Source organism: Podarcis pityusensis, assembly GCF_964106645.2.
Source record: "Podarcis pityusensis genome assembly, chromosome: 17".
In the NCBI taxonomy this organism is placed as follows: domain Eukaryota; kingdom Metazoa; phylum Chordata; class Lepidosauria; order Squamata; family Lacertidae; genus Podarcis; species Podarcis pityusensis.
In genome coordinates, this window is record NC_138042.1 from 4,177,674 (window position 1) to 4,205,311 (window position 27,638).

At 48.0% G+C, this 27,638-nt stretch overlaps 2 protein-coding genes across 2 annotated transcripts in view; both read left to right on the forward strand.

Annotated features, from left to right (window-relative positions):
* The first annotated feature begins 1,396 nt into the window (after positions 1-1,396).
* On the forward strand, positions 1,397-17,820 carry GDI1 (GDP dissociation inhibitor 1). Its single transcript, XM_080987449.1, has 11 exons — positions 1,397-1,584; positions 6,526-6,633; positions 8,050-8,149; positions 9,695-9,829; positions 11,480-11,678; positions 12,055-12,186; positions 12,835-12,934; positions 13,763-13,934; positions 14,997-15,141; positions 16,051-16,105; positions 16,266-17,820. Exons 1-11 carry the CDS (start codon positions 1,540-1,542, stop codon positions 16,416-16,418), a joined length of 1,344 nt encoding a protein of 447 aa, XP_080843575.1. The 5' UTR covers positions 1,397-1,539; the 3' UTR covers positions 16,419-17,820.
* A 2,226-nt stretch (positions 17,821-20,046) lies between these two features.
* Positions 20,047-27,638, forward strand: part of FAM50A (family with sequence similarity 50 member A) — a gene marked incomplete at its 3' end in the record, with an annotated part of 10,961 nt that continues 3,369 nt past the window's right edge. The window contains 8 exon segments of the mRNA XM_080988541.1: positions 20,047-20,196; positions 21,370-21,494; positions 24,685-24,769; positions 24,928-25,027; positions 26,129-26,268; positions 26,425-26,501; positions 26,844-26,910; positions 27,097-27,194. Of these exon segments, the coding sequence (XP_080844667.1) occupies positions 21,384-21,494; positions 24,685-24,769; positions 24,928-25,027; positions 26,129-26,268; positions 26,425-26,501; positions 26,844-26,910; positions 27,097-27,194 (678 nt within the window). The 5' untranslated portion in view covers positions 20,047-20,196; positions 21,370-21,383.

The following is a 27,638-nucleotide window of genomic DNA, read 5'->3' on the forward strand; positions in this document are numbered from 1 at the left end:
TATGGCTGTGGGCTTTTACAGAAGGTAGGAAAAGGTTAGCTTCCTTACCAGTATAGAAAGGATAAAGTTTACTCATGATATACAGTGGAGTGCTGTGTATTATTATTTAAATGCAACCCTATATCAGTTTTACAAGCAATGCCAACATTGACATAAGAGTGGACTCTTATGAATCATTGTAACCATAAATGTATTTTAGGTATGTAAGTGGTCTGTGTACCTCACCATTTTCCAAATGAAAGATTCCACAGTATAATAAACGGCATGGTGAGCTACAAGGAAGGTCCACTTATCTAATACCTGTGATAGCCTCTGTTGGCAGGGAGTAGAGTGCTGGAGGATGCTTATTTGAAGGTGGACTTGGCTAGGAAAATGATTGAATGCCAAGAAGAATGGGGCTGTTGTCTGTCTGTGTTGATTCGGAAGGAAGAATTATGACAATATAACTTTCCTCACTTTTGCAAAGCTGTGAGACGATCCTAACTACCCTGCCCTAAATTCCTTTGTTAACAATACCGTGGAAAAGTAACAAGATCTCTATTCTCCATTGCACACCTCATGGGGGGGGCAGTTTAGCGGGCCGTCAAAGCGAGGAAAGTAGAGCAGCTGGGCCCGTTTTAACGACAGGATTTTCCCTTGGCAGACGGAGATCCATAAGGGATAGCTACGAGAAGACACTGAAATAGCACGCAGCACTTCGACGCACAGGAGTAAACTCCTAGGGTCCAGGGGGCGTCGACCCCCGGCCCCCCAAGAAAATATCTGAGGGGGCCTTTTATCCCTCCCCAAGTTGAGGAGCGTTGCCATTCAGTGTGCGTGCATTGCGTCATGTGATCGATTGGACGGGGCCTACCTGCCCCCCCATATTTTATTCAAGTTGGCACCTTCATCCCCCTCAGCAATGGGCGCCCACCCTGACCAAGGAGTTTCATGAGGCACAGAACTATTTGCCTTCGCGGGAGTAGCCCCTCCAAGCCCCGAGAATAAGTTTCGAAGGGATTTCCTTCCTCTGGGGGCGTTTCAGGGCGGGGGGGGGGCGAGGAGGATGACTCTTCACGTCGCGACAGACAAAACTCCACGGACTGAGGGAGTTTTCCTCTCAGCTATACGGCTTTTGTTTATCTGAGGCGGACGCAAGAACCCGACGGTGCTGTCACGGTTGCCATGGGGACGAGAGGGGGGGGTCGCTGGGTTTGCGAGCTTCTCCTCCCCCCCCCCCCCGCAATGGCAGAAAAAGAAAGAGCAGCAGCAGAGCCGGAACTCGTTTTGTTCCGTGCCTCCTCTCTCTCTCTCGCGGAGGCACCATCTGGGCTGAGGAAGGAGAAGAGATGCTCGCGCATCCCTCGCCCGCCCCCCGTTCCCGACATAGCGCTTCTGGAGAAGGACCTCGGCGGGGCGGTTCTCGGTAGCGGAGGGATCCCTCTGCCGGGACTCGTTTGCGGCGGAGGGATCCTCCTCCGGGCTGCCCGTGCTGCGGCCCCATCTTGGCTCCGCTCGGGGCGGGGGGGCGGCGGCGGCGGCGGCTCCGCACCCGGCACCATGGACGAGGCCTACGACGTGATCGTGCTGGGCACCGGCCTGACCGTGAGTGTCCACCCCGCCCGCGCGCCCGGCCCCCGGCTTTGCACCCCTGCCTGCCCCGCCTCGCTGCTCTTGCATCCCGTGCTCTCCCGCTGCAGCCTCCTGCATCCCTCGCCAGCAGCAGCAGCAGCAGCAGCATCCCTGCCATGTCCGGGCGGGGTTTGCAATTCCCCGCAGCCCACGAGGCCTTTCTCGCTGCAGCAACGCAGCTCCAGAAGCAGAAGCAGCCGACCCCCTCCGCGCACAATTGCACCTTCTCTCTCTGCTTCTGTGGTGCTGCTGCCTCGTCCCCTCCGTATTCCAGACCATTATTGCACCTGCCCCCCGGATTAGCAGCTGCTGCTCCCAGAGGTGCGCCCGCCTCGTTTGCACCGCCCCGTTTCCCCTCCGCCTTGGACGGCAGCCGCCTTTGAGCCCCCGCTTGCAACTCTTCGGGTGCAACGCGCCGCCATCAGCCGCCCTCTGAAGGCGATGGGCGCCCATTTGCCCGCGCCCTTTCCCGGCCCTTTCTCCCACCCAGCGCCCCTCCTTCGTTCGGGGGTTGCCAAGCCATCAGCTGGCTGCGGCTGCTGTGCATCTCGCAGCGCCCTGTGACAATGCAGGAAAACCGTATTTAGTGCGACTTGTGGAGATCGAGCTACAGGGTGTTCGAGGGGCAGGCCAGTTGTGTGTGTTTTCTGGTCGGTTAGCAACCCTGCCCTCTTTTACATCTCAATAGGGGGAGGAAAGGGCGCTGCTGCAGTTCCCATGCTCCTTATGCCCCCCCAACCCTTCAGCAGCATCCCTTCAAGCTCTTCCAGTGCAGCCCTTTAACTGTACTTCCAAATCCTGCAGTCCCAGTGTGAACCGTCTGCCCCTTCAGCACCCAAGGTTGAAGGGTCTGAAGCGCAGGGTGCTCTACGGCTGGTCCTGAGCGCCCCTGTACCTACTGCAGATGTGGTCGAAGTGCAGAGGTAAACCTTGCATGTACTGTATGCAGTTTCCTGGTTTTTCTCATTAATGCAGCCCCCTGCCAGTGTTTTCCCCATTCTGAACTTTTATTTATATATAAAGAAATCTGCTCCAGTAAAGTAAATGCTTCTCCTTCTTAGGTGGTTAGCCTGCATCTCCCCTTGCAGTTCCTTGCAGTCTAGGAAGCACATACTGTTTGACCCTTGCAGTCTCCATGATGTTAAGGTTTCTTTCCTGGTCTTTTTTCTTTCAAGGCTCCTTAGCAGCCCTGTGTCTTCTTACTGTATCAGCTTGGCTTTGGGCCATCTATGGTTTTCAGTAGAACTGAATGAACTTCTCTCTCCCCCCAGAGTTAAAAAAAAACTTCCTCCCTGCTCCTACTCCTGTCAGGGGAACGTTAACCATCACCCCCAATACTGACTTGTCCCTCTTTACACATTACTGCAAGATGGGATTTCCTGTTCTGGAAACCAATGTAGGCACCTCTTCCTGCCCTCAACAAGTGGCTGGACACCTCTTTTTGTGTAATTCATGTTTTTCTACATATTAATTGCGCTTTGCAGAACTTAACTTCTGTTCTATCTCTCCTCTCCCCAGGAACATCAAAGGGATGCAGCTCTCAGTTTGGCATCTTTCCAAGCTCCCGCCCTTCTTTTTCTTGTGGTTTCCTGGCCTTAGTGTGGAGAGCACTGTCTACTCTGCCCTGTTCATGCTCCCCCCCCCCCCGAAATTATAATTTAGAAGGATGATGTTTTCTGATTCATCACACACACAGCTTTTTCTCAATCTTCTGCATGCAGCCCTGTCTGGTAGGGGGCTAAACTGAATTTCCCATGTTTCTGGAACATAGAAAACAGCCCTATAATGGGTCTGGAGATTGGATTGTCTAGCTTACTAATTGTCTAGTTCTAGTTTCTAGCTCTTAAGTGGAGATGCCAGGGATTGAATCCGGAACCTCTTGTATGCAAAAGACATGCTCTTCCATTAAACTCTGACCCTTCACTATGGAACCAGCCTATCTCGTGTTATGGAGCAGCAATTAAGACAGAATCTGTTAAGGAGAAAAATGTTTTCCGCTCCTCCTCCCACCTTAGCCTCACAAACCAGGCTTGTCCTTAGATGAATCCGAACTCATATCCCATGAGAAGCCCTTCATCCTCTTGTAGCAAGCAAGCAAGCTGCTCTCTCTTTCACCACTTGTAATTCATTAACAGCAAATTCACACAAACTTACTTTTACTGCCATGGAGCTGTAGCTTAAGTGAGAGTGTTTCTTTGTTAGTGTTTGGTCCTCCTGATAGAACCATGGTTTTCTGAAGGGAAGGAAATAACTGTTCAGCCAGTTTTAAGTCTGTAGTATAGATGCACTTTTTCAAATGACCAGTTCAGGATACAGCAAACATGCAGTTAGTATTCATCCATGGAGTCGTATCCAGCTATCCTACTTATGGAAGCATTTCTGTTTTAGGGATCATCCACTATTTCCCTTGCACTCAAAGACCAATTTCATTCTTATAATGAAATGTAATTTCTTCTACAGCTGGTAGAGATGATTGTGGAATGGAGTTGCATGAATGTCCCAGGAGCCTATTGAATAGTGCCTGTGACATCACTAATAATACATTATGCAATTGCTTTGGGAACTTTCACGGAGCTGAAATGATAAGGCTTGTGCTTGCATTACAGTGCTTCTCTCTCTGCCACCCCACCCCCTCTCTTTCTCTCCCCTCCCCCTTCCAGTAGGCTGCTGGGGGAGGGACCAGTTACTGCATGAAATTAGGCCACAGATTGTCTACCACCTGCATTGCAGGAGCAGCGTGATTGCCACCTTCATGTGCCCAAATATCCTGCCACTCTGAAAACTGAAAACAAATAACTTTAATTGGTTGAAATTATGCGTGTGGGATGGATTATATAGGAATTTGCATGTTGCTATGTGCTTCACAAAGGAGTTGGTGATTTCAGGTATCCACATGTTACCGCGGTGGTGTGGAATCCAGCCAGGGAGAGTAGATAATCTCCCTTTTGAGCTTCCTTTTCTCACTCACCCATCCATAAATCTACCCGCCCAACAGCAGACTTTAGACTTTGCCTTGAGTATTTATTATAGCTGTAAGCTACTGAGGTGAAACCAACAAGAGCATTCTACAGACCTTAGCTTTGGCTCCTAGGTCCTTGTAAGTTGCACCGTAGCTGTCTACCCCTAAAATCCCAAAACAAGTCTTGCTGTGGATTCTGTTTGTGCAGAAACAACCCTTGTCATTGCCCCTAACTTCCTTGAGACCAGTTTCTGCCTGGTGCCAGCTCCACTGTTCGTAACTGAGCACCCCTGTATACTGGTTTGGAGCACGCAGTGGCATGGCATGGGAAAATAACAACCTCAGGCTTATTCCCCTTCTTCACATACACATGTGTACTTCTTATTCTCCTTTTTGTGTTGATTTTGATATGCCAGGACTCTATGTAAAATGGGTGGAGAAATCTGTGATCCTCCTGGTGTTCTGGGACGACATCTCCCAGCATCTCTGAGCATTAATAATAATAATAAAAATAATAAATTGTATTTATACCCTGCCCTCCCCAGCCAAAGCCGGGCTCAGGGTGGCTAACACCAATAAAATCACAGTAAAAACATAATGGGGGGGGCGGGGTATATTTAAAATGCAGTCTCATTTTAAAAGTAGCCAATAGATCAAGACCATAAGGGGAGGGCAACATAAGGGTCAGACTGAGTCCAAACCAAACCAAAGGCCAGGCGGAACAGCTCTGTCTTGCAGGCCCTGTGGAAAGATGTCAAGTCCCGCAGGGCCCTAGTCTCTTGTGACAGAGCGTTCCAAAAAGTCGGGGCCAGTACTGAAAAGGCCCTGGCCCTAGTTGAGACCAATCTAACCACCTTGTGACCTGAGACCTCCAAAATGTTGTCATTTGTGGACCTTAAGGTTTTCTGCGGGGCATACCAGGAGAGGCGGTCCCATTGGTATGCGGGTCCTAGGCCGCATAGGGCAGTGGTGGCAGTGATGGGTAGGAGTGGGGGGATGTGCAGGCAGATGAGACAGAATGGGAGGAGGAGGCTCCAGGGGAAGGGACTAGTGGGTTGTGGGGTTCTGTAGCACCTGTGAGGCAGCTGCCAGCAGAAGAGAAAGAAGGGGGTCAGGAGAGGGAGACTGGGCAGCCAGAGCAAGGGGGAAAGGAGCAGGAGACAAGAGAACAGCCAAAGGAGGTCCTGGAACCTAGAGAGCCTGCAAAGCTCCCAGAAAGGGTCATGGCTTCGAAATCCCCTGGAATCCCCCCTCCTCAAGAAAGAGCTATCTATCTGAGACAGAGCATAGGACTGCAGTCGTAGGTTGCCTAAACATCTAGTTAGCGGGGAGTGTTCCTGGATATCTCTTGCTGATGTAACCTACTGCTTCACCAATAAAGAATTAAAATCTGGTTGCTTGTCCTCGTTGGTCCTGGTGCGGTTGGGACAATTGGCTGTGCTGGCTACGGCTGTTGAGGTTGGAGTGCAACATCACTGGGAGAGCCACAGGTTCCCCAACCCTGCACTGTGAAAGCTACCATGCTGTGGGGACATAGGTAAAGGGAGCCCTGACCATTAGGTCCAGTCGTGGATGACTCTGGGGTTGCGGCGCTCATCTCGCTTCATTGGCCGAGGGAGCCGGCGTATAGCTTCTGGGTCATGTGGCCAGCATGACTAAGCCACTTCTGGCGAACCAGAGCAGCGCACGGAAACGCTGTTTACCTTCCCACCGGAGCGGTACCTATTTATCTACTTGCACTTTGATGTGCTTTCAAACTGCTAGGTTGGCAGGAGCAGGGACCGAGCAATGGGAGCTCAACCCGTCATCGTGGGGATTCGAACCACCGACTTTCTGATCGGCAAGCCCTAGGCTCTGTGGTTTAACCCACAGCGCCACCCGCGTCCGCTGTGGGGAGATACTTTGAACTAATCATGCCATAGGGCATCCATAACCCTGCTCACCTTCTGTCCTAGGAATGTATCCTTTCTGGCATCATGTCTGTGAACGGCAAGAAGGTCCTGCACATGGACCGGAATCCGTACTACGGGGGCGAGAGCTCATCAATCACCCCCCTGGAAGAGGTAAGGAACCAGGAACATAGGGCGTGTTTATACCTCTGTTGGATTAGATCTAAGAGAAAGTGTGCTCTGATGGCTAATCTCCCATTTAAAATCTCTCCTCAGCCCTGAACTCAATAGTTGGCTGGAGCCAAGGCATTCCCTGTTGATCCCACTCCCTTACCTGTGATAAGGGTGTAATTCACCCATTCTTGTAAGGTTTTCTGTGATAATGTATGCAAAGTGCTTTGAACAATGCCAGGGTGGATAAAAATCAATGATTTATTTATTTTTAATATAAAGAAATCAATTTTTATTTAAATTGGATTTTTTTATTTAAATTGGATTTTTAAAATAAAATGCTTTTGGAGGAAAACTCTTTCTAAAGATAGTTTTCTGTTTAAGTTACATTATAGTCCAAAGGCTATTCATCAGGAAATAAGGATTTGTTTTAAGCTTTTCATGTGTGCTAAAACTCAGTCTAAGTTTTTTTTTTTTTAAATTGTTTAACCACATCAGTTAACAAACATGGATACATATGCTATAATGTTACTGTTTTAGTTAAATAAAATGTTTAGATTGCTATTAAGGAAATTATTACATTTCTCCTTCCAATAAAGTACAGCAGAAAAGTTGTCCAAATATAAACAGTTAACTTTTTAAACCTCACCATAATTTCATAATTATCTGTCAATGTATTTCTAATAGTATAACCAAATTGGTCATTTTTGATACAACTGTAAAAACCACTCTGAAAATTTATTATTCCAAAAATGAAACCTTTACCTGGTTGTAAATATTAAGATTGTACCAGCAAGAATGAGTCTTTCTGTAAAAAATAATGATTAAATCAAGTCTTACTGACTAGTGATTAAAATTGTGATTTGCCGTAAATCGATTTGATTTAAATCAGGTATAGGCAAACTTGGCCCTCCTAGTGTTTTGGGACTACAACTCCCATCATCCCTAGCTAACAGGACCAGTGGTCAGGGATGATGGGAGTTGTAGTCCCAAAACATCTGGAGGGCCGAGTTTGCCTATGCCTGATTTAAATCAAATCCACCCTGAACAATGCTCAGGAAAAGCATATAAATATTCTATTTGGCATGTTTTCACTTCCCAGGATCCTTCCAGCCATACACCTTTCAGCTGCGTGAAAAGGCAAAGTAAATGTTTGCATGCTAGTTCTAGTGTTTCATAGATAACTTGCACCAGGGAGCCTGGAAGATAGGAGAAGTGGTTTGGGGTGATGGGCTGCTTCCTGCAGTATCCTGGTCTCCTTTTTGAATTGACGCTTCTCTGACTGATACAGCTGAGATAGATTCTCCTCCTGCATTTTGGTTGCACTGATATATTTGTATTAGGCTAATATGTATATTCTAATTGATGTGCCCTGTCTGAATGAGTGTGTGTGATGTACTGTTTTTCCTCAACTACCAGCTCTACAAGCGCTTTGAGATTGGTGATGGCCCCCCTGAATCTATGGGGCGTGGCCGGGACTGGAATGTTGACCTTATCCCCAAATTCCTCATGGCCAATGGTAAGTCCATGCCCTTGTTGTCCCTTGGTCTATTTGCCAGAGATTTCATTCGTTTTACTCAAAAAGGGGTGAGATGAGCTTGAAGAATCACTTTAGAAGGACAGTCTGTAGTGGCACAGGACAGGCCCACATAATAGTACAGTGGTACCCCGCAAGACGAACGCCTCGCAAGACGGAAAACCCGCTAGACGAAAGGGTTTTCCGTTTTGGAGGCGCTTCGCAAAACGAATTTCCCTATGGGCTTGCTTCGCAAGACGACAGCCCATAGGGAAATCTCCGGGACAGCGGGGAAGCGCAGCGCGTCTTCCCCACTGTCCTCGGACCTCCTCCCGCCGCCCGGCTTCGGAACGAATCTCCGATGCCGGGCGGGGGGGGGGAACGCCTCCTCCCGCCGCCCGGCATCGGAACGAATCTCCGATGCCGGGCGGGGGGGAACGCCTCCTCCCGCCGCCCGGCATCGGAACGAATCTCCGATGCCGGGGGGGGGGAACGCCTCCTCCCGCCGCCCGGCATCGGAACGAATCTCCGATGCCGGGCGGGGGGGGGGGGAACGCCGCCGCCTGGCATCGGAACGAATCTCCGATGCCGGGCGGGGGGGGGAACGCCTCCTCCCGCCGCCCGGCATCGGAACGAAGCTCCGATGCCGGGCGGGGGGGGGAACGCCTCCTCCCGCCGCCCGGCATCGGAACGAAGCTCCGATGCCGGGTGGGGGGGCGGGGACACCTTCTCCCGCCGCCCAGCTTCGGATGGCTTTCCTGAAGACTTGGGGTGGGAGGAGGGTTTTCCTTCCCACCGCCAACATTCAGAATGCTGTTCTGAATGTTGGCGGTGGGGAGGAAAAACCCTCCTCCCACGCAAGCCCCGGGAACAGAGGGAAAGCGCTGCGCGCCTTCCCCTCTGTTCCCGTACCTGTCCTGAAGGCTTGCGGTGGGGAGAAAAGCCCTTCTCCGCACCGCCAGCCTGGCAAGCGGTTTCCCTAGGAACGCATTAATTGATTTTCAATGCATTCCTATGGGAAACCGTGCTTCGCAAGACGAAAAACTCGCAAGAAGAAAAAACTTGCGGAACGAATTAATTTCGTCTTGCGAGGCACCACTGTATCGTGAGACGTCTTGGCTCATTGAAGTGGGCCAGGACTTTGCATATCATTGGTGGGCACTGAAGAACAAGCAGCCAAAAGTGGCCCTCTGCAGTTGATGGAGCTCTGTCCCTCACACTTCACAGCTCTACCTGTATGCGCTACACACATTTATCTGGCAAGCATTTCCCCTCTTATTCACCTATCATTTGCTGTTAACCTTTGTACTGGGTGCATTTTATTTACTTTACTTTTCTATCCTGGATTTCTTTCTTTATGGAACCTAAGGTGGTATACAAATGGTTCTCAGAGGTCGCCTGTCCAAATACTGGTCAGACCCAAACCTCTTTACCGTCAAGAAAGTGGCAGGTCTCATGTACCTTCAACCTGGCTCTCTCTATAATGCACCTCTTATCTATGGTGGCAGGTAGAAGGGCTCTAAATGAGGCTTTCCTTCCCCCACGCAGGCCAGCTGGTGAAAATGCTGCTGTATACGGAAGTGACACGCTATCTAGACTTCAAAGTGGTGGAAGGCAGTTTTGTCTACAAGGCAGGAAAGATCTACAAAGTGCCGTCGACCGAGACAGAGGCTCTGGCATCCAGTAAGTAAGCCTATTTCTTGCAAAACTGTACTGTGTCTGGCTCACAGGGACCTTTGTATTCCTTTTGTGGTAAATATATATTACTGAGGTACAAAAAAGTAACGTGCAATGAAACATTCATTAACAAACAAACTCAGATCCTCAGTGTTTGTTGCATTTACCTTCATATCTATACTTATCTGCATTAATTTTATTTTAAAATAAATTTCCTGCTTTATAATGCATTGCCCATACTGCGCAGAAATTTAAGAAACTAAAGGATCAGTGTAGTTTTGAAAACTTCAGTCCACCATCTTGATTAAAAATGGCACCCAGTTGTATTCAAACACAAACAAGAACGTGCTCCTTGATCTCAGGAACCATCATGCAAAATTTAGTTACAATACCATAAGAGATATCTAAACACATAGCAAACAGACAAACAACTTTTCAAAATATATAGTAGATAATGGAATCTCAAGGAAGCAGACAAAGCATTTCGGGCAGGATTGAACTAATGAGTCCCACAAGCAAAAGCTACTTGCGCACCAGAGCTTCCCCTGCTCTTCTTCCTCTGGGCTTCAGAGAACCCTTGGAACAGCATATCTGGGGAGAAGAGGGGGGAAGATTCCACCTAGCAAGCCGAAATACTTGTGTTGACAGAATGATTACTTTAGTCGGTTTTGAATGGTGCTAAATGTCTATAAAATAATTTAAAGGCATCCATAATAATGACATTGGCAAGATAATTCTAGAGTTTTTAAAACTTCTAATAACTGAGCCCTCCCCCCCAAAAAACCCCCTAAAGTTGGAGGTATAGTTCAGTCTTTGCACCTGAAAAACTTTGCTCTTTGAGAAGGGCCTGCTCTCGGAGGACCCTGTGCCCTGTGTGTCTGTGAGTCACTGCTATGGACGTGCATCCTTTGAGGGGCAAGTAATTCTGCTGCATCACCACACCAGGAGTGACTGACTGATCTAAATCACACCTGGTGTAGAGACACAGCAGGACTACCCACCCCCAGAAGAGGCTGAGAGGAAGGAAGGGTGCAAAGTCAGGAGGATTTCTATTGGGCAGCCTTCTCTGTGGGTGAGGACCATAGCTGTCAACTTTCAGTTTTGAAAATAAGGGATCAGCAGCCTCACCTGTCCCAGGGACAGTCTACGGGATATCTAACAATCCGGGATAGCAGCGGGATGCAGCGGGAAACGGTGCTGGAATAAGGGAATTTCCCGCAAAAAAAGGGAAGGTTGACAGCTATGGTGAGGACTTGGGCTCACAGGTGCCTTTTGATTATTTGACCCACATTATTTATTGCCATGCAGTGTACAAGATGGGATTGCTTGCCCTAAATAGGAACATTTTTGCCACAATTTATTCATTCTAAGTGTTACCTAAAATTTTGGAGTCCAGGGAGTGACTTGGGGCTAACCTTTACACCACTCTTCTCCAAGTTTGGAAGGACCCTCTCCGTGTCTCCTCCCTTGAAGATGTTGAACTTGTACTCTGTTGGTGGCACCCTGGCACCTGAGATCCTTTTAGCTGGAGATGCCTGGGATTCAACTTGGTACCTTCCTAGTGCAAAACATGCTCTTCCATTGAGCCAGGGCCCTGGTAATTCAGTGTGACTCTGCAGTGTGCTGTCTCTAGTCCAACCCATCTTCCTCCTTTAGATCTCATGGGCATGTTTGAGAAGCGGCGCTTCCGTAAGTTCCTGGTGTTTGTGGCAAACTTTGATGAGAACGACTCGAAGACATTGGAAGGGGTGGATCCTCACGGCACCACAATGCGCGAGGTCTATCGACGTTTTGACTTGGGCCAGGATGTCATTGACTTCACAGGTCATGCGCTGGCACTCTACCGCACCGATGAGTGAGTAGCTAATCCTAAACCCTCCTTCTAACAGGGAGTGCAGCTTTTTCTATGTCCCCTGGCTATGTAGCTGTGCCACATCCTGTGGTTATTTTAGTAGCTCCTTGTCAGCTGAGAGTGACCTGGAGGACAGTCTGATGTCCAACATTGGCTTGTTAGAAACAGGGTGGGCAGGGGGAGATGCCCAAGGAAAACGCCTATGAAAAATTATGGACTCTCCCCCTTCTCTGCAAAAAAGGGGAAACTGGTCATTGGCTCCCTCAGGCCCACAAGACAGCCCTGACCTTTCCCTTAGGAAACTCCCAATTGTCTTGTCCTCTGCTTCCTGTTGTTCATTCTTGGTGGGACTGAGGCAGGCTGTTTTCTCTTTTCACAGCTACTTGGATCAGCCCTGCTTGGAGACCATCAATCGCATCAAACTGTACAGTGAATCCCTGGCCCGCTATGGGAAGAGTCCCTATCTCTACCCACTTTATGGTCTGGGTGAACTACCCCAGGGCTTTGCCAGGTATGCCATATCCTAGGGCTCCAAGTACATGGGGCAACTCCTGCCTTGGTCCTTAGACTAGTAGAAAGAAAGGGCATTGAGTCCAGTCACAGTTACTATTTCCACCATCACCACCACCCAGTTCTGTTCCAGGATATTGAGACTCTGAACTTTTACATGTGAGCTTTCAAATGGGTTATATGCAAAATCTGCAGAAATGTGTATGCTTTATTCTGAACTTGGTATCTAAGATTTTGCAGAGTTCTCTGGTTTTCTGGGGTGATGGACACATTTACATTCTGTACAAGGAAACATGAATGTTACTCCAAGAGAGAAACAAATGCATGTGAGGAGCACAGAAACTTGAACCCCTGGATCGCTTTTTCATAGATCCCATCTGCATGCTTTCACAAGCATAAGGGACTAGGTAATACCTTAAAAATGTAAAGAAACTCAATTATATTTGATCACAGTCACAGAAAACAAGCAATTCTGATATTAGTGTTTGACTTGTTAATTAACAGAGGGATGAAAGTAATGGGAAAAGGATTGCTTACATCTTTTGGCAAAGTAGTTCTGCCCTTGTAGCTGAACTGCATGAGGTGTGTGTTAGGGTTGAGGTCTGTTTTGGTCAGTGCCCTTCACCACCCACCCATCTCATGTCCGCAGGCTCAGTGCCATCTATGGTGGCACCTACATGCTCAACAAGCCAGTGGATGAGATTGTCATGGAAGGTGGCAAGGTCATCGGGGTCAAATCTGAAGGCGAGGTGAGAATGGGAAGCTGACCTTTCACCCCTCTATGGTAGAAAGGCTGGGAAGGGGATGTCTCAAGTTACATCCTGGGAGCAATGGTGCTCGGAAGACTATTCCGTAAGTGAAGTACCTGGCTTTTAAAGAGGTACTACCTGTTTCAAGAGGCTTGAGTTACCGTTGTTCATCTGCATCCAGGGTCCACTTTCCCCCCACCTTCTCTGCCTGTAAGCTGATTCTGTTAGTCCATGTGGATTGGCAGCAATTGGAATGGGAAATCATCATCCTTTCTCCTGCCTGAGTATGTGGCTTGTGAGATGAACCTACTCTAGCCCTATCTTTGTCTGGTTGCTTTTGATATGGGGACAAATTCAAACAAGTGATTCCTCCCAATGCAGTCTAAGGCAGCACAGCCTAGCAAGCACTTGTGTTGCATACTTTGCCGGCTCGAACCAGGACAAGCGATATGGGTAAGGGCAGAGATGGGAAAACATAAGGAAGATTACTAAAATCCCAGAGGTCCACGAAACAGAGCTAGCAGTGCAAAACAGTGCCTCAGAGGTGAGTGTAGTGTTAGAATAGAACAAGATGCCTCTGAGCACCTTGGAATTTATTTTCAGCATCAGAACTGATCTTAAAGTCATTTCATACAAAAATCCAGTTCTGGCTTCTCAAGGTCCCCCACCCCCTTTCATTTATTTTTTGGAATTTATGTACCATCTTTCTGCCAAGCTTCTTAGTTATACACTTGGGCCTTTCGAACCTTTAACTGTATGGAGTAACATCCAAGGAAGTCTTGGGCTCTACCAATGGCCCTCTACACAATGTTTACTCCCCCACTCCAGGTGGCACGCTGCAAGCAGTTGATCTGCGACCCCAGCTATGTGCCAGATCGGGTGCGCCCCGCAGGAAAGGTGGTGCGTGTCATCTGCATCCTGAGCCACCCTATCCGTGGCACCAATGACTCTAACTCCTGTCAAATCATCATCCCCCAGAACCAAGTGGGGCGCAAATCTGGTGAGTACAGGTGGATATGGGGCTCTGGGTAGAGTTGGGGGAAGGGGAGGCAGGATATAATGTTTGGGGGCTTCTTCCACAGTATCATATACAGCTGGGACAGGGGACCAGTGGCTCTTCAGGACCAGTGGCCCATCATCCCTGACCATTGGCCATGATAGTTGGGATGGATGGGAGTGGGGAGTCCAGCAACATCCCAGGGGTCAGCAAACTTTTTTTGGAGGGGGCCAGTTCACCATCCCCAGACCTAGTGAGGGGCCGGACTGTGTGCGGGGGAGCGCACACGTGGTAGAGGGGGCTTCTCTCTCTCCCCCTCTCTCCCCCAGCTCCTCCCCTCCTCCTGCCTACCTCCTTTGCTGCTCTGCCTGTGGTTGGGAGCCGGTGGCAGTGGTGACGCCTCTCCTTTTCGCCAGCAGGTGCGCCAAGCTCCAGCCCACAGCGTGGCCATAGGGAGAGGCCGGCAGGTGGGCAGCGAGGCTTCCTATCAAAGCCCAGCCCCCTTCCTCCACAGGGCGGGGAGAAGCCAGGAAGAGGGAGGAAGGAGACGCCGCTGCGGGGAGGGAGGGAGGGAGGGAGGGAGGGAGGGAGGGGAAAAAATCACAAAAGAGTGGCACCTGGGGGAAAATAGCGATTCCGCCGATCCAAGTGGCGATTGCAGAACTGTTTGCTGGCCGGATCCTGATGGCAACTGGGCCGGATATGGCCCATGGGCCTTAGTTTGCCAACCCCTGTCCTATCCCCAATATGAAGTATACCAAGAGCATTATAATTTTCTCCAGTTCTGTATCTTGTAACAATTCTGTAGACTAGGATGGCCCAAGTGAACTTCATGGTGGGCTCGGGATTTCAACAATGAGTAGGGCTAACTCTCCAGGGTTTCAGGCAGGGGACTTTATAGCCACTGAGCTACCGTCCTTTCCTTCGTTACGAAAACACACACATCTACCCTCTGGCATCTTGTATAAGATAATGTTGGTATAGTGTATGTGTTGGGGTGGGGGCTGCTTCGCTTGGCCTATTTTCCACCAGGCTTGTGACCCTTTCCTTTGCCTCCCTACCCAGATATCTATGTCTGCCTGATCTCCTCCGCCCACAATGTGGCTGCGCAGGGCAAGTACATTGCGATTGCCAGCACTACTGTGGAGACGGACTCTCCTGAGAATGAAGTGCAGCCAGCCCTCGAACTTCTTCAGCCTGTCGACCAAAAGTGAGTGCGCCAGGGGAAAACATGAGGAACAGAACTAGTCTCTAGGATTATGATGTTGATGATGATTGCCGTAGGACACAATTTCTGCTTTAGGACACAGAACTTCCTGCCTACAGTTCACAACCTAAAAGGAGAGGGAATGGGGACACACATAACAAGGGCCTTCAAATACTTGGGCACAGCTGCATTTCATTCAAGATAAAGATGGTAATTTCTAGGAGATTTTCCACATAGGGTAAAGAAGGAAAATCCAAGGACAAGAGATGCAGCAATCACTAGTATCTGGACTGCAAGTGAGTGACTTCTGTTCCAGATTTTTAAAAATGATGGCAGGAAGATTCTAGCCTAGTCACTCCCTAACGTGCTCCCTAACATCCCTACTTGCAGTCTGAAGTGGCACAATCAAGACACTAGGCCTCTGAACAGAATAAGAAAACAGTTTAACAAAAGAAAAATAAATGAGGCTATAATGAGATAGAAGGAAGCAAGGGGCAGGGAGATGCAAGATTACATAGAAAGTTTAAAACAGGTTTATGCTGGATTTGATAAAAAATTAATAGAAGAGGGCCTGCTGAAGGATGTTGAGACAGTGGAAACAAAGACTTTGGGGCTAGAGACTTTGGGCTAGCTAGGCCCTCCAGTTCATGGCTCTTCAAGCTGCAGGGTTGAGTCAGAAACTCAGTAGCAAGGAACAGAGAAACGGCTTTGAGAGAGGGATCGCTGCTGGTGTGTGTGAATCTCATTTTTGCCTGTGGTAAACAGAGTTTGCAGGTTGCTCTCTTATTATTTCAAAAACTTTCAAAGCCTGTTTGACCAGAAATGGCAAAAGCAGTGTGTGGGGAGTGGAGCCTGTCTCAAACATATTTCAAACCCTTAAGACTTTCATAAGCATTTTTCCTTTTTTAATAGGTTTGTGGCCATCAGTGACATATATGAGCCTACCGATGATGGAACTGAAAGTCAGGTGAGATTCTACAACGTATTTGGTGTTCTGAAGTGTTGTAGAGAAGGGAGAGCATTGCTGCATGGTCCATTAGCTGGCTTTAAAGAAGATCCTGGCTTCTTTATCTTCCATTGCCCATCTCATGCACCTGTGGTTTTTCTTGCCTCTGTTTCCCCTGCAGGTATTCTGCTCACGGTCATATGATGCCACCACCCACTTTGAGACAACATGCGACGACATCAAAGACATTTACCGGCGCATGGCAGGGGCTCCCTTTGACTTTGAGAGCATGAAACGGCGCCAGAATGATGTCTTTGGCGAGGATGAGCAGTGACTACTCCCCTTCTCTTTCTCTCCCCTCCCCTCCCCATCCTCCCTCCCCCTGGGTTTTCCCCATGCAAGGGACCATACTCCCACTAGGGACTGGCTTTACCCCACACCTCACCTGAGACTGGCTCTTCCAGATATTCATTCAGCTATGACTGATTTCTCTTAATTGTGACCATTCCCCTTAATCCGCAGGGAGAAAAGACATTCCTAGTTTATTTTTCCACTCCATCTCGTATCTTTCTGCTCACAAGAGAAAGACCCCTCCCCCAACAACTGAGGTTGCATCAGAGTTGGTGCAGCTGAAATTCTTTGGGGACCCATTCTCTTACAGAACAGGGATTTGTATTGTATTCAATTGCATGCATTTAACCTCTGCTGGCTACCAACTTCTAGGAAAAAGCAGGCTTGGGTGATTTGGCACACTCTTCTGCTGCAGCTCCTTCCCTCTGCATGTTTGTAAGGATAAACACACATCTGAAAGCGGGCAGAAGTAAGCACACTAGTCACTTTTCCACTTCAAGTTGCCCCATCACAAATCTGTTCCTAGAAGCAGCAGACACCAGGGGTTTAAAGGCATGTAATTGCATGGAGCGTGCAGTTTGGCCTTTGTTCCTGCTGCTAATCTCAAACTTTCCTCATCTCTTCCACTTTGCCCTCCTCTCTCCTCTCAGCTCCCATGTTATTTTCTGTGCCTCACAATCCTCCCCCCCCCAATCCCAGTGAATTAGCTTGCTTGCTTCACTTGTGAAAGACATTCCTCCCCTCGCTTACATATAACGCAGCCCTCCTTCCTTCCCATATTTATCATGATCATGGTGTGAATCTTCATTTCTGTATGTTGAGAAGAGGCTGGAATGACTAGCACTACAGGATTTGGGGGGGCGTGAAGGGCCCCTCTGAACCGCCTCTTTCCACACATGCTGTCCCTCTGGCCAGTCCCTCCCCTCCCCCACCTTGCCACTTCAGGTTCTCACAGGCCTCTTTGTTTGTCTTGTGTCCATTTTGTCCCCTCAATTCCCTCTTAGTTACTTTAGCCTAAAGTGGGGGAAGATTTGTGTGTGCGTGTGTGTGTGCGTATGTGTCTCTCGTGTGCTGGACATAGGGACAGGGTGGTGGTTCTGTCCCCTTCCACTTGCTGCCACCTGCTGTAACTTATTGTAACTTATTAATGAAGCAGGTCAAACTTTTGTTGACACACCTGATAATTAACGAGGTTTGGATGGGGGCGGTTAGGCCCTGGCATGAGCAAAAAGGCCTGGGGTCTGTTTTGTGTCAGAGGCTTCCTTCCTGCCAAAGCTGGCTTTATGGTTAACAATCTGTCTGTAACTCTAGTGGGATATGAGGGGTCACCTCCCTCCACCCCACAGCTGCTCAATTGTCTCAAAGTAATAAATTCACTTAGTCTAGCTCTGGCTCTTGTCTGGTACCACCACCGTGGGAATGAGAGGGGAGGGGAGGTCATGTTTAGGCTGCCTCCTAAGTAGAGAAGGGAGGCTTTTGTAGAGAAAGACCATATTCAACTTAGGAGATGGATGAAAAATCTCATGTGAGACATGGCATAATGAGAATGTTGGAGAAGTCCCACAGCCTGGCCTTTGTGGCTTAATCTTTTTGGAAAGGAATTCCAATGTAGAGTCCAGCGCCATGTGAACCATGAAACTTGAATTTTGTTTTAACCTGCACAGCTTAACTCTGGTTACAGACTTTCATCTCATCTGCTTTTTTTCTACTGCTCAGTGTCATTTTTTCAAGAATTAAGCAAGGAAATGAAGAATTGCTGTTTTAGGGAGCCAACTGTTGGAATTGATCAGATTATTCAAACTTTCCCCAGTCTCCCTGTGTGTCACCAAGATCTTAAAGCAGATAAGTGCAGGGTTTAGCATAATACGACCCTTAATATGTATCTAGAAGTATGGCACATATTTGGGCATAATGCATTTACCTCTCATCTACCTTGGGCTAATACCTTTTGGCCCAGTTAGTTTATGACCCTTTCCTCTTGGAGCAGAAACCCTGTTTGCCAAAATAATATGGGGACAGGAGCAGTACTTGCAGGGAAGAATTGTTGAAGAGTTCTTAGGCCTTCTCTGCAATTCTGCCCTCAGGGAGCCTCTCTTTACAGTAAGAGTGCTGGTTTTTATTCTCCCTCTAGCACAGTGCTTCTGCCATACTAGAGCAATGATCATTAAAAGGCTCTAGAAGAAATCTCTGACTCTTGTGGAGTAGGGACATGAAGAAGAGCCTCAGATGAGGATTGCAGGGTCTGGGTCAGTTCATATATGGATAAACCTTTGGGCAGATACTGTGAAATTTACATATTGAAGAATTTAGAGGGCACCACTTATTTCCTGTTGAGCTGCAGAGCCAACTCAAGTAGAATGAAAATATTGTTTACAATATTTAGAAAGGTGGGAAATTCTAAACAGAAGAGGTTTCAAACTAAGATCTTTTAAAAAGGATATCCACACAGGTCTCACTCCCAGCTGCCAATTGCAGAATTTTCCACATCTGGGCAAGTGTGGTAGAAGTACGCAGGAATCACTGTAAATGCAATCAGAACATTTAAATAAAACTGGTCACATTTACACCATACATTTAAAGCACATGGCTTCCCTGAAAGAATCCTGAGAAGTTTAAGGGTGCTGGAAATTGTAAGTCTCTGAAGGGTATAGTTTCCAGGTACAGAGAAGGTAGAAGTTTTCATTGCAGTACTCTGAAAAGTACACTCTTTTATTTTTATGAAGGTAAGATAATACATCCTGCAGGGTTCAATTCCCTTTTCTGCTGGGATGTCTGTACCTTTAAAAGACAAAAATTCAACAGACTTGAGATGCGCAGGGAAAGATTTAACTTGTTTAATTTCTACACCATGTAATAAGTTTTGAGGGCACAGGATTTGCAAGTCTTCGTTCCTGTAGTACTCTGGAAGAACTGGAAGCATCATATTGCCTTCCCCCACACCCCAAAAAGCTTGCCCCAAGTTGTGTTTTTATTGTTGGTTTTCATTGATTTTTATATTAGTCACTTCCAAATTTGCAAGAAAAGCGATTAACAGATTAACAGTGTGACAACTTTGAAGGGCATAAAATAACTGCAGCTAGTGTGGACACAGATGTAATAAGGGATGCTTTGTTTCCCCCTGCAAACTACAAAAGAAAACGGGGCTTTCTGCAGGCTGACTGCCTAAACCAGCCTTTCCCAATCTTGGGGAGGGAGGATGTTCCAGCTGTTGTTGGACTCCAACTTCTCTCATCCCTAGCCAGCAGGACCACTGATCAGGGATGATGTGGGGGGGGGAGGACAATGGGGGAAAGACTATACAGGCTACGATCTTATACACCTGGGAGTAAGCCTCACTGAGTTCAATGGGGCTTACTTCTGAGTAGATGTATTCACAGGCTCGCACTGCACGCCTTTGTCTCAAGCGCGTTCCTCCGAGTCCTCCAGAGACACAAGGGATCAATAACCCACGTTTGTTTCCGTCCGCTCGGCGGCGGCCCTCTAGGGGGCGCTGGCTCCGCGTCGTCGCCAATCGCGGAACCGGAAATGGGTCCTGCGCACTGACTCCTCCCTGAGCGAGTTTCCGGAAGACGCTTCATCGCGACAGGGCTTCCACCATAGTGATGCCGCGGGCCAGAGCGGAACTTAGCCAATAGCGGGCGGCTCCGGTTTTCCCCCCTGCCGGAAGTTCCGCTCGCGAGCGACGTAGGTAAGGCAGCTGGTGGGCTCTGCGGCTGGAGAAAGGAGAGGCGAAATCAGCGGGTGCTCCTTCTCCTGACCAGGCAAGGCCGCAGAGCTTCCTCACACCGGGTCCGTCCATTTGCGCGCCCCTGCTTCCCCGGCCGGATCCGAGGCCCTCCGCCGTCCAGGTTCTTCCCCCTCGTCTGCTCCTGCTCGCCGGGCAGCAGCCTTTGAGGGGCCGAGCTGGGGGGTCTGTGGTAGAGCCAGCCCCCCACGCCCTCCCAAGCCCCGACACAAGCCCGCTCGGAAGGATTCTGGCTAATGAGGCCGGGAAATCTCTTTAGGGACGCGGCGAGCCCGCAGGCGCAACATCCCGGCCGGTTAGTGCGGGCAGCGCCTGCACTTTGGAACTCCCTGCCGATTGATCAAGCAGGCGCCTTCGCTGCGCTGTCTTCGGCGCCTGCTTAGAAACATTCCCTAACCCTGCCCAGATGGTTAGAAAGTTGCAGCAGAATCATATTGTAGACAGTAGCATCTAATCCAGCCTCCTGTGCAGCTGTCCCAGACGGGGATCGAACCTGCAACCTTGGCGTTATCAGCTCCAGGCTCTAACCAACTGAGCTATCCATAGAATCTTAACAGTTAGGAGGGACCATCATCTAGTCCAGGCACGTTCAACAGGTAGATTGTGATCTACCGGTAGATCACTGGACGTCTGTGGTATATCACTGGTAGATCACTGGCTCCCCCCAAAGAAGCTCAACAACTTTGGCTCCCCTAAAAAAGCTCAACAACGTTGACTTGAACCCAAAAAAGGGGGTAGATCACTGCTAGTTTTTAACTCTGTGAGTAGATCGCTGTCTCTTGGGAGTTGGCCACCCCTGCTTCTATTCCAACCGCCTGGAATGCAGGAATCTCAGCTAAAGCATCCATGACAGAGGGCCAACCAACCTCTGTTTAAAAACCTTCAAGGAAGGAGAGCCTGGCTAAAGTAGTTTTAATCTCTTGCTATTTCAACTAATGTAGGTTTAAAAATAGTGTTGTAAAATTTTCTTAATTTTATTGTTTTGTCTTCCTGTAAACCGCTTTGAGGTTGTTGTTGTTTTGTTTTTGTTTTATAAGCAAGCGGTGTATAAATCTTATGAAATGAATAAATAATAAATAAATAGTCAAGAGCAGACAGTAATGAGCCAGATGGGCCAATGGTTGTTTGTTATAAAGCTGCTGCTTCATACATTCATGGCTATGTGGGGATTTTTATTTTTGCCTCACAGGTCCATCTACAGCCATGGCGCAATACAAAGGAGCTGCCAGTGAGGCTGGCCGGGCACTCCAGCTGATGAAGAAGAGGGAGAGGCAGCGGGAACATATGGAACAGATGAGGCAACGGATTGCTGAGGTGAAAGGAAGCACAAGGTCCTAAGGGGCAAGATTGGGGGGGGGTGTAATTTGGTTGCTGAGAGAGGTATTACCATGAGGGTGTGGTGCAGAAGCATTGGAGGACTCTGAATGCAGGGAATGGGAAAGAAGGCAGCAGCATGGAATTGTCTGTTCTTTGATGCCAGGTTGTCAGGAAGAGCCAGTGCAAAATATGGAAAGGTGTTTTCAGAATGATCATAGAATTTTGTAGAGTTGGAAGGGACCACGAGAGTCATCTAAAAAGTTTCAATGCTTTTCATATGTGATGCTTTTCAAATGCACCTTTAAGCCATTTTTCTGCAATCTGTAGTGTTCATACAGTATAAGAAACCAAATTGAGGCATTAAAAAATTAAGCAGATGTTCTAATAAATATTTAACAGTGTATTCAAATTATGGTTGCAGGTAATACAATACCCTAGCCCATGGTGAAGCTGAGCATGCTGAGTAAAAATACATTAAACCAACGTATCTATCTTTTGGCAATAGTTGTAGATAATCGTTTCCTCATGATTCCTTCCCCCCACAACATTTCAGTTGGCCCTTGGCATGGTTTTTTGTTTTTTCTTTAACTTCACTGCTCTCTTCCATTATAGAGTTGAAGGGGTACTGTCGGTCAGTTCAATCCCTGCCCTAAGCAACCTTAAATATTTTTCCTTGAAAACCTCTCTAGGAAGATTTCACAACTTGTTGTTTTACCATAGGGATGGAGAACCTCTGTTCTTCCAGATGTTGACCTTCAGCTCCCATCAGCCTGGCTAGCATAGCCAATGATCAGGGATGACAGGAGTCGTAGTCCAAAAGCAACTGGAGGGTCACAGGTTCTCCATCTCTCTATCACCAGATTTCTCTTAGAGGTTTTTATTCTTCTGGCTTGATGTATTCTGTATATTCTTGTCTCCCTTTCAATCACTTGTCCATCCCACCTCTTGTAAGTTTTGGCTACCAGATTAAAAAATTCCTGTGTGGTTGTATCCCTTTTTGTGAATATTCATTTTCTGCATGACTATGGTTTGCAGTTTTCTTCTTTTATTACTGTCAGAAATTGCCCATCTTCCCCAACTTGTCTGTCACATAACGTATCTTTCCAATATACTTTTCTAACTGTCTGAGTATAGTGAAGTACATTCCCTCTGCCCCACCTCTTTTAAAACCTGGACTTTGTTATCCTTTCTCTTTCCTTTTATTTGACTAATCACATCTTTCATGTTAGGATCATCACTATCACATTGTCTGTTAGTATTGCTCTGTCAAAGTGAACTAAGATTTAAATGAATTGAGATTCTGACCATTCTATTAACCTGCTGAAAGAGAAAAAAATAATCTCAAATGCATGTAAGGTCCCTTGCATAGTTAAATAGGTTCTGTCTCCAACAAGTATAGTAATTGCAGAAAATTTAGAAAAATTATAGGTGCTCAGAAATGTGCCTCAAAAGATGAAATATTTCCAGTCCTGAGTTAGTTCCTTATTATATTGAACATGTGTGGGAAACACTGGGGCCTCCAGATGTCAGTGAACTGCAATTCCCATCAGTATGGCAAATGGCGAAGGATGTTGGTAGTTGTAGTTCAGCAGCATTTGGAGGACCAAACACCTGATCTTGAATATTGCTTTGCTGCTTTGCAGCTTGAACACCAAGCACATGCCTTTGAAATCTCCCTATCCTCCGAGCAGTAGGGCATAGCATAGCTGCTTCTACCTACTCCAGTCTCGGCATCTCTCTCCCTCTACCTGCTGTCACAAGCAAGAATCCCAAGTGTGTCGTACCTGAGGGGGGCGGTGGATGACAGGACCAGTGAGGGAGCAGACACAACTTCCTTTTCTTCTGCTTTATTAGGAGATTTAAAGTTTTATATGAAGTGCCTGGGCTGCAGCACTGCTTTTTTCTGTAGTGTTAAGCTCCCCAAACAGAAATGTGTTTCCCTAGAAACAGGAGAGCTTAGATTGTGCAGTGTGTATTTAGTGCCAAAGAACAATTTAATTCTTTATTAGAGAATTCCTCATTCAACGACTCTGATTGATTTTGCGGGTCTCTAAGCAGACATTCACAGTGTTATCTTTTTTCCTTCATCCAGATACATTCACAGGTATTGCCATTCCCTTCATCTTGGACCTGGGTGACCGTATACTTTTTCTGCAATGCATTGAGTTTATAGACTACTTTCCCCCTTTCCCTGTGTTTTTATAACAAGCTATACCCCCTGAATAATAATGACACTTCAGTCTTGAGAGCTTTCCCCAACAAGTCTTGCCAACAGTACCACTGCTTCTGACAATGTTTAGCTCACCTTGCTTGCTTCCCCTGGGTTCCCTCTTAGTATACAAAAATGCTGTGTGCTTGAAAGTCTCAAATGAGCTCTCTTCTTGCCTTGGACCTTTCTGTGCTTCTGCAGGGCACTTGTTCCTTCCAAAAATGATTACAGATCCTTGGACTTTGTTCTCTGGGCTCACATCTCCCAACCATTTAGATCAGCCTTCCCAGTGTGGTACTTTTCAGATGTTTTGAATTACAGTTGCCGTCACTCTTGACTGTTGGCCATTCTGGCTGGGACAGGTGGGGGCTGGAGTCCAGAACATCTGGAGGATACCAGAGAGGGGTGTGCTGTAGATCACTTATTGGATTGACAAGGCAGGGGCAATGTTGATAAAACAAATACAGTTTGGGGTGTTGGCCCTTTCTTGTGGAGCCCAACTTCTCAGCCTTGAAGACACTGAATTCCTCCTGGCAGCACTGCCTGTGAAGCAAAGCATTCTGGTTGAGGACCTTTCCATGCCCAACTTGACTTCTTTCCTTGGTGAAAAGGATTTCCCTCTTTTTCTTTACTTCTTTCAATCAAAATCAGTAGAAAATGTACATAATCTGTCCCAGGTCTTTGGATTAAGGTAGGCTATGAATCTAAAATAGTTGGGATACAGAGTGTGAGTGCTTATCTTAACCAAGGGCAGGATGAGATGAGAACACTAAGGGCATGTGAGGTTTTCCTATGGCTGCCCTGACCCCAAACAGCACATGGGTTGATGTCCCCTAATCTGTGTTCCTCCTCCTCTTGGGGTAGTTGTACATCTTTGTAGATTTAGTCTAAGAAGGTGGGCTGGAAGTAGTAACTGGGATATTGCTGAGTCTCTAGCTTCTTGCAGCAGCAAACTTGATCTCCTCTTTCCCATGGCAGGAGAACATCATGAAGTCAAACATTGACAAGAAATTCTCAGCTCACTATGATGCAGTGGAAGCTGAGCTGAAATCCAGCACTGTTGGTGAGTGTGGGAAGGGAGCCCAGTGCTGGGGAATGAAGCTGCAGGGGTCCCAGTCTCCATTCTTTGACTTGAATGGATGAATAGACTCTACTTCCCTGCACAGAGCTGGGTAATCATCACATGGGAGGCCTGATTCCCAGCACATTTTCTTCTGATAGGTCTGGTGACCCTCAACGACATGAAGGCCAAGCAAGAGGCTCTCGTAAAGGAACGGGAGAAGCAGCTGGCAAAGAAGGAGCAATCCAAGGAGCTGCAGCTGTGAGTTGTGGGTGTTCTGGGTAGACTGGGATGGGCAATATTTTTTCTCTCCTTCATGAATGTTCCCCCTGTACTATAGGGTGGGGTATAAGATCTGGAGTACCGTAATGGTTAAGACCGTAGAGTTGGATGGGCCATGGAGATCATCTGGTCCTAGCCCTTGGCACACTGTACCTTTAGCATTCCTGGTGGGTGGCTATTCAGATGTAGGCTGTGCAGTGAGAGCATCCCATTTTAAACTATAGAACACTAAGACATGCAGTCAGTCATGTTCAGGAGAGGCAGAACAAGGTGCTTCTTCATGCATTGCGTAATTTTGAAATCTACTAAGCCTTTGTGAGTTTAAAAAAGGGATAAATCTGTTGTCTGTTAATTAGCCTGTCAACTAAGCGAATGGAACTTCTATGTCCAGAGGCATTATATCTGCACAAAACTAAGAAAAAAACCTGGAGCTTAACCAGGAAGAATATTGCCTTCCTGCCTTTCTTGTGAGCTTCCCAAGGCAACCACTGGCTACGGTTGGAAGCAAGGGTGCTGGGCTATGGGGTGCTTGATCTGATCCAGCAGGGCCTTGAGCAAGCCACTATTTTCTCTCAGCTTTAGTGCCTCCTCCTGCAGTACCGGCAGCATAATACTGGCCAAACTTACAAGGTTGTTGTGAAGATTACTGCAGTAATGCTTGTGAAAAACTTTGAGCATTGTTAAGCACAGGTACTGCCTGAAGGCTTATGATGCAGCCACTCACTGGGTCTGGGTCTGATCTGGATGGGAGACTGTCTGACAACCCCATGAAAGTTGCCTTAAATTCCAAGATGAAAGCAAGGCAGATTATAAATAATCCTAAATAAATAAGGACATGTTGTTATTCGCTTCCCTTTAGTATAGCAGCTTTGTGACTCTTAAGTTCCCTTCCTGCCCATCTCCCAAATCTGAGAAGTATGACCAATCTGGGGATACTCTAACATCAACCCCTTTTTCCTCTTCAGGTCACTTGCTGTTTTTCAACTCTCTGCTTTCCTCCACCATCTTTGGAATGCTTTGTTTCCCCCTCCCCGTGAGGGGACATGCCCTGTGAAGCTGATGTTGGCTTGTTCCTCATAGGAAGCTGGAGCGCATGCGGGAGCGGGAACGCAAGCAGGAGCAGAAGCGCAAGATCTCAAGCTTGTCCTTCACCCTGGATGAGGAGGAGGAAGATGATGGCATCGAGGAGGAAGAGGAAGAGGCAGAGCTGGAGCGGGAAGGTGAGGCCTGGAAGGCTGGGTGCTCCCAGGTGGAGAGGGAAGCCGAGGTGGGCCTGGATAGTGGTGATGCTGGAAGCAAGGTGGGGCTGTGAAGGGATGGCTGTGAAGTTTCAAGGGTAGCTCCTCACTCTTGTCTGATTGCACCACCTCCCTCAGAGCTGGCCCGCAAGAAGAAGAAACTGGGGAAGAACCCAGATGTGGACACCAGCTTCCTGCCTGACCGTGACCGTGAGGTACGCTGCTTATCTGCCTTCTGTGGCGCCCACCCACCTCCATCCTCAAGTGCCCTGGAGGGGTCCCCAATGCCCCTTGCCAGCTACATCTTGCAGGGCACTTTGCTCCCATCTTTCCCTCTGTGGATTGTTCCTTTCTGCACTAAGGCAGGAGCAAGGATCCTGTGGCCTCTCCTGAAGTTACTGGACTGACTCCAGCTCCCATCATCCCTGACCCACTGGCCATATTGGCTGGAGGCTGATGGGAGTTGGAGTCCAAAACATCGGGAAGGTGCTGGGTTTCCCCAGCCCCACCAAGGCATCACCTTGACAGCTTTTGCCTTCCCCTCCTCCGGTTTCCAGGAGGAAGAAAATCGCCTGCGAGAAGAACTTCGGCAGGAGTGGGAAGCCAAACAGGAGAAAATAAAGAGTGAGTGATGGAATGTGGTGTCGGTGGCCTGGCCTCGACCACTTGTTATCAGAGCCTGTCATGTGGTCATAGCAGGGGAGGGGTATTGTTTATAGGAAGATGTTGGAGATTTTCATATTTCTTCTGATGAGAGAGTTTTTATTCTGCCCTTCTCTTGGCTCCTCTGTGATTTTCCTCTCCCACCAGGTGAAGAAATAGAAATCACCTTCAGCTACTGGGATGGCTCTGGGCACCGCCGGACTGTCAAGGTGAGCTTTGCTCCATGCGACATTGGGCTCAGTTCTTAGCTTTGGAAAAGGAGTTGGTGGCTTAGCGTGTGGGGTGGTAGGAGCCCAGATGGTTGGCTTTTTCCATTCAGTGCACCAGCGGTGGGGAACCTTTTTGTCCTGCATGCCAAATCTGACTAGGGCTGGGGGCACCTGCCTGTCAGCTAACGTCCCAAATGGGAACAGGACACACAACAATTACAGGATTAAACCCTGTCCTCCTGCCCATCAGCTGCTGTCAACAGTGATGTCAGCTGATGGGCGGGTGAGCACGGTTTGGGGAAATTGGCCTTGCGGGCCACATTGAACCCCCTGGCAGGCAAAGGCTGGCACACAGGCTGGAGGATCCTCACCCCTGCAGAGCACGAACCCCAGTGTATGACCACCTATGAACTGATAACGTTGCTCTTAGCTCTCTACCCCATGAATTAAAAGCTACTTGCACCAAAATATCCACAGCTT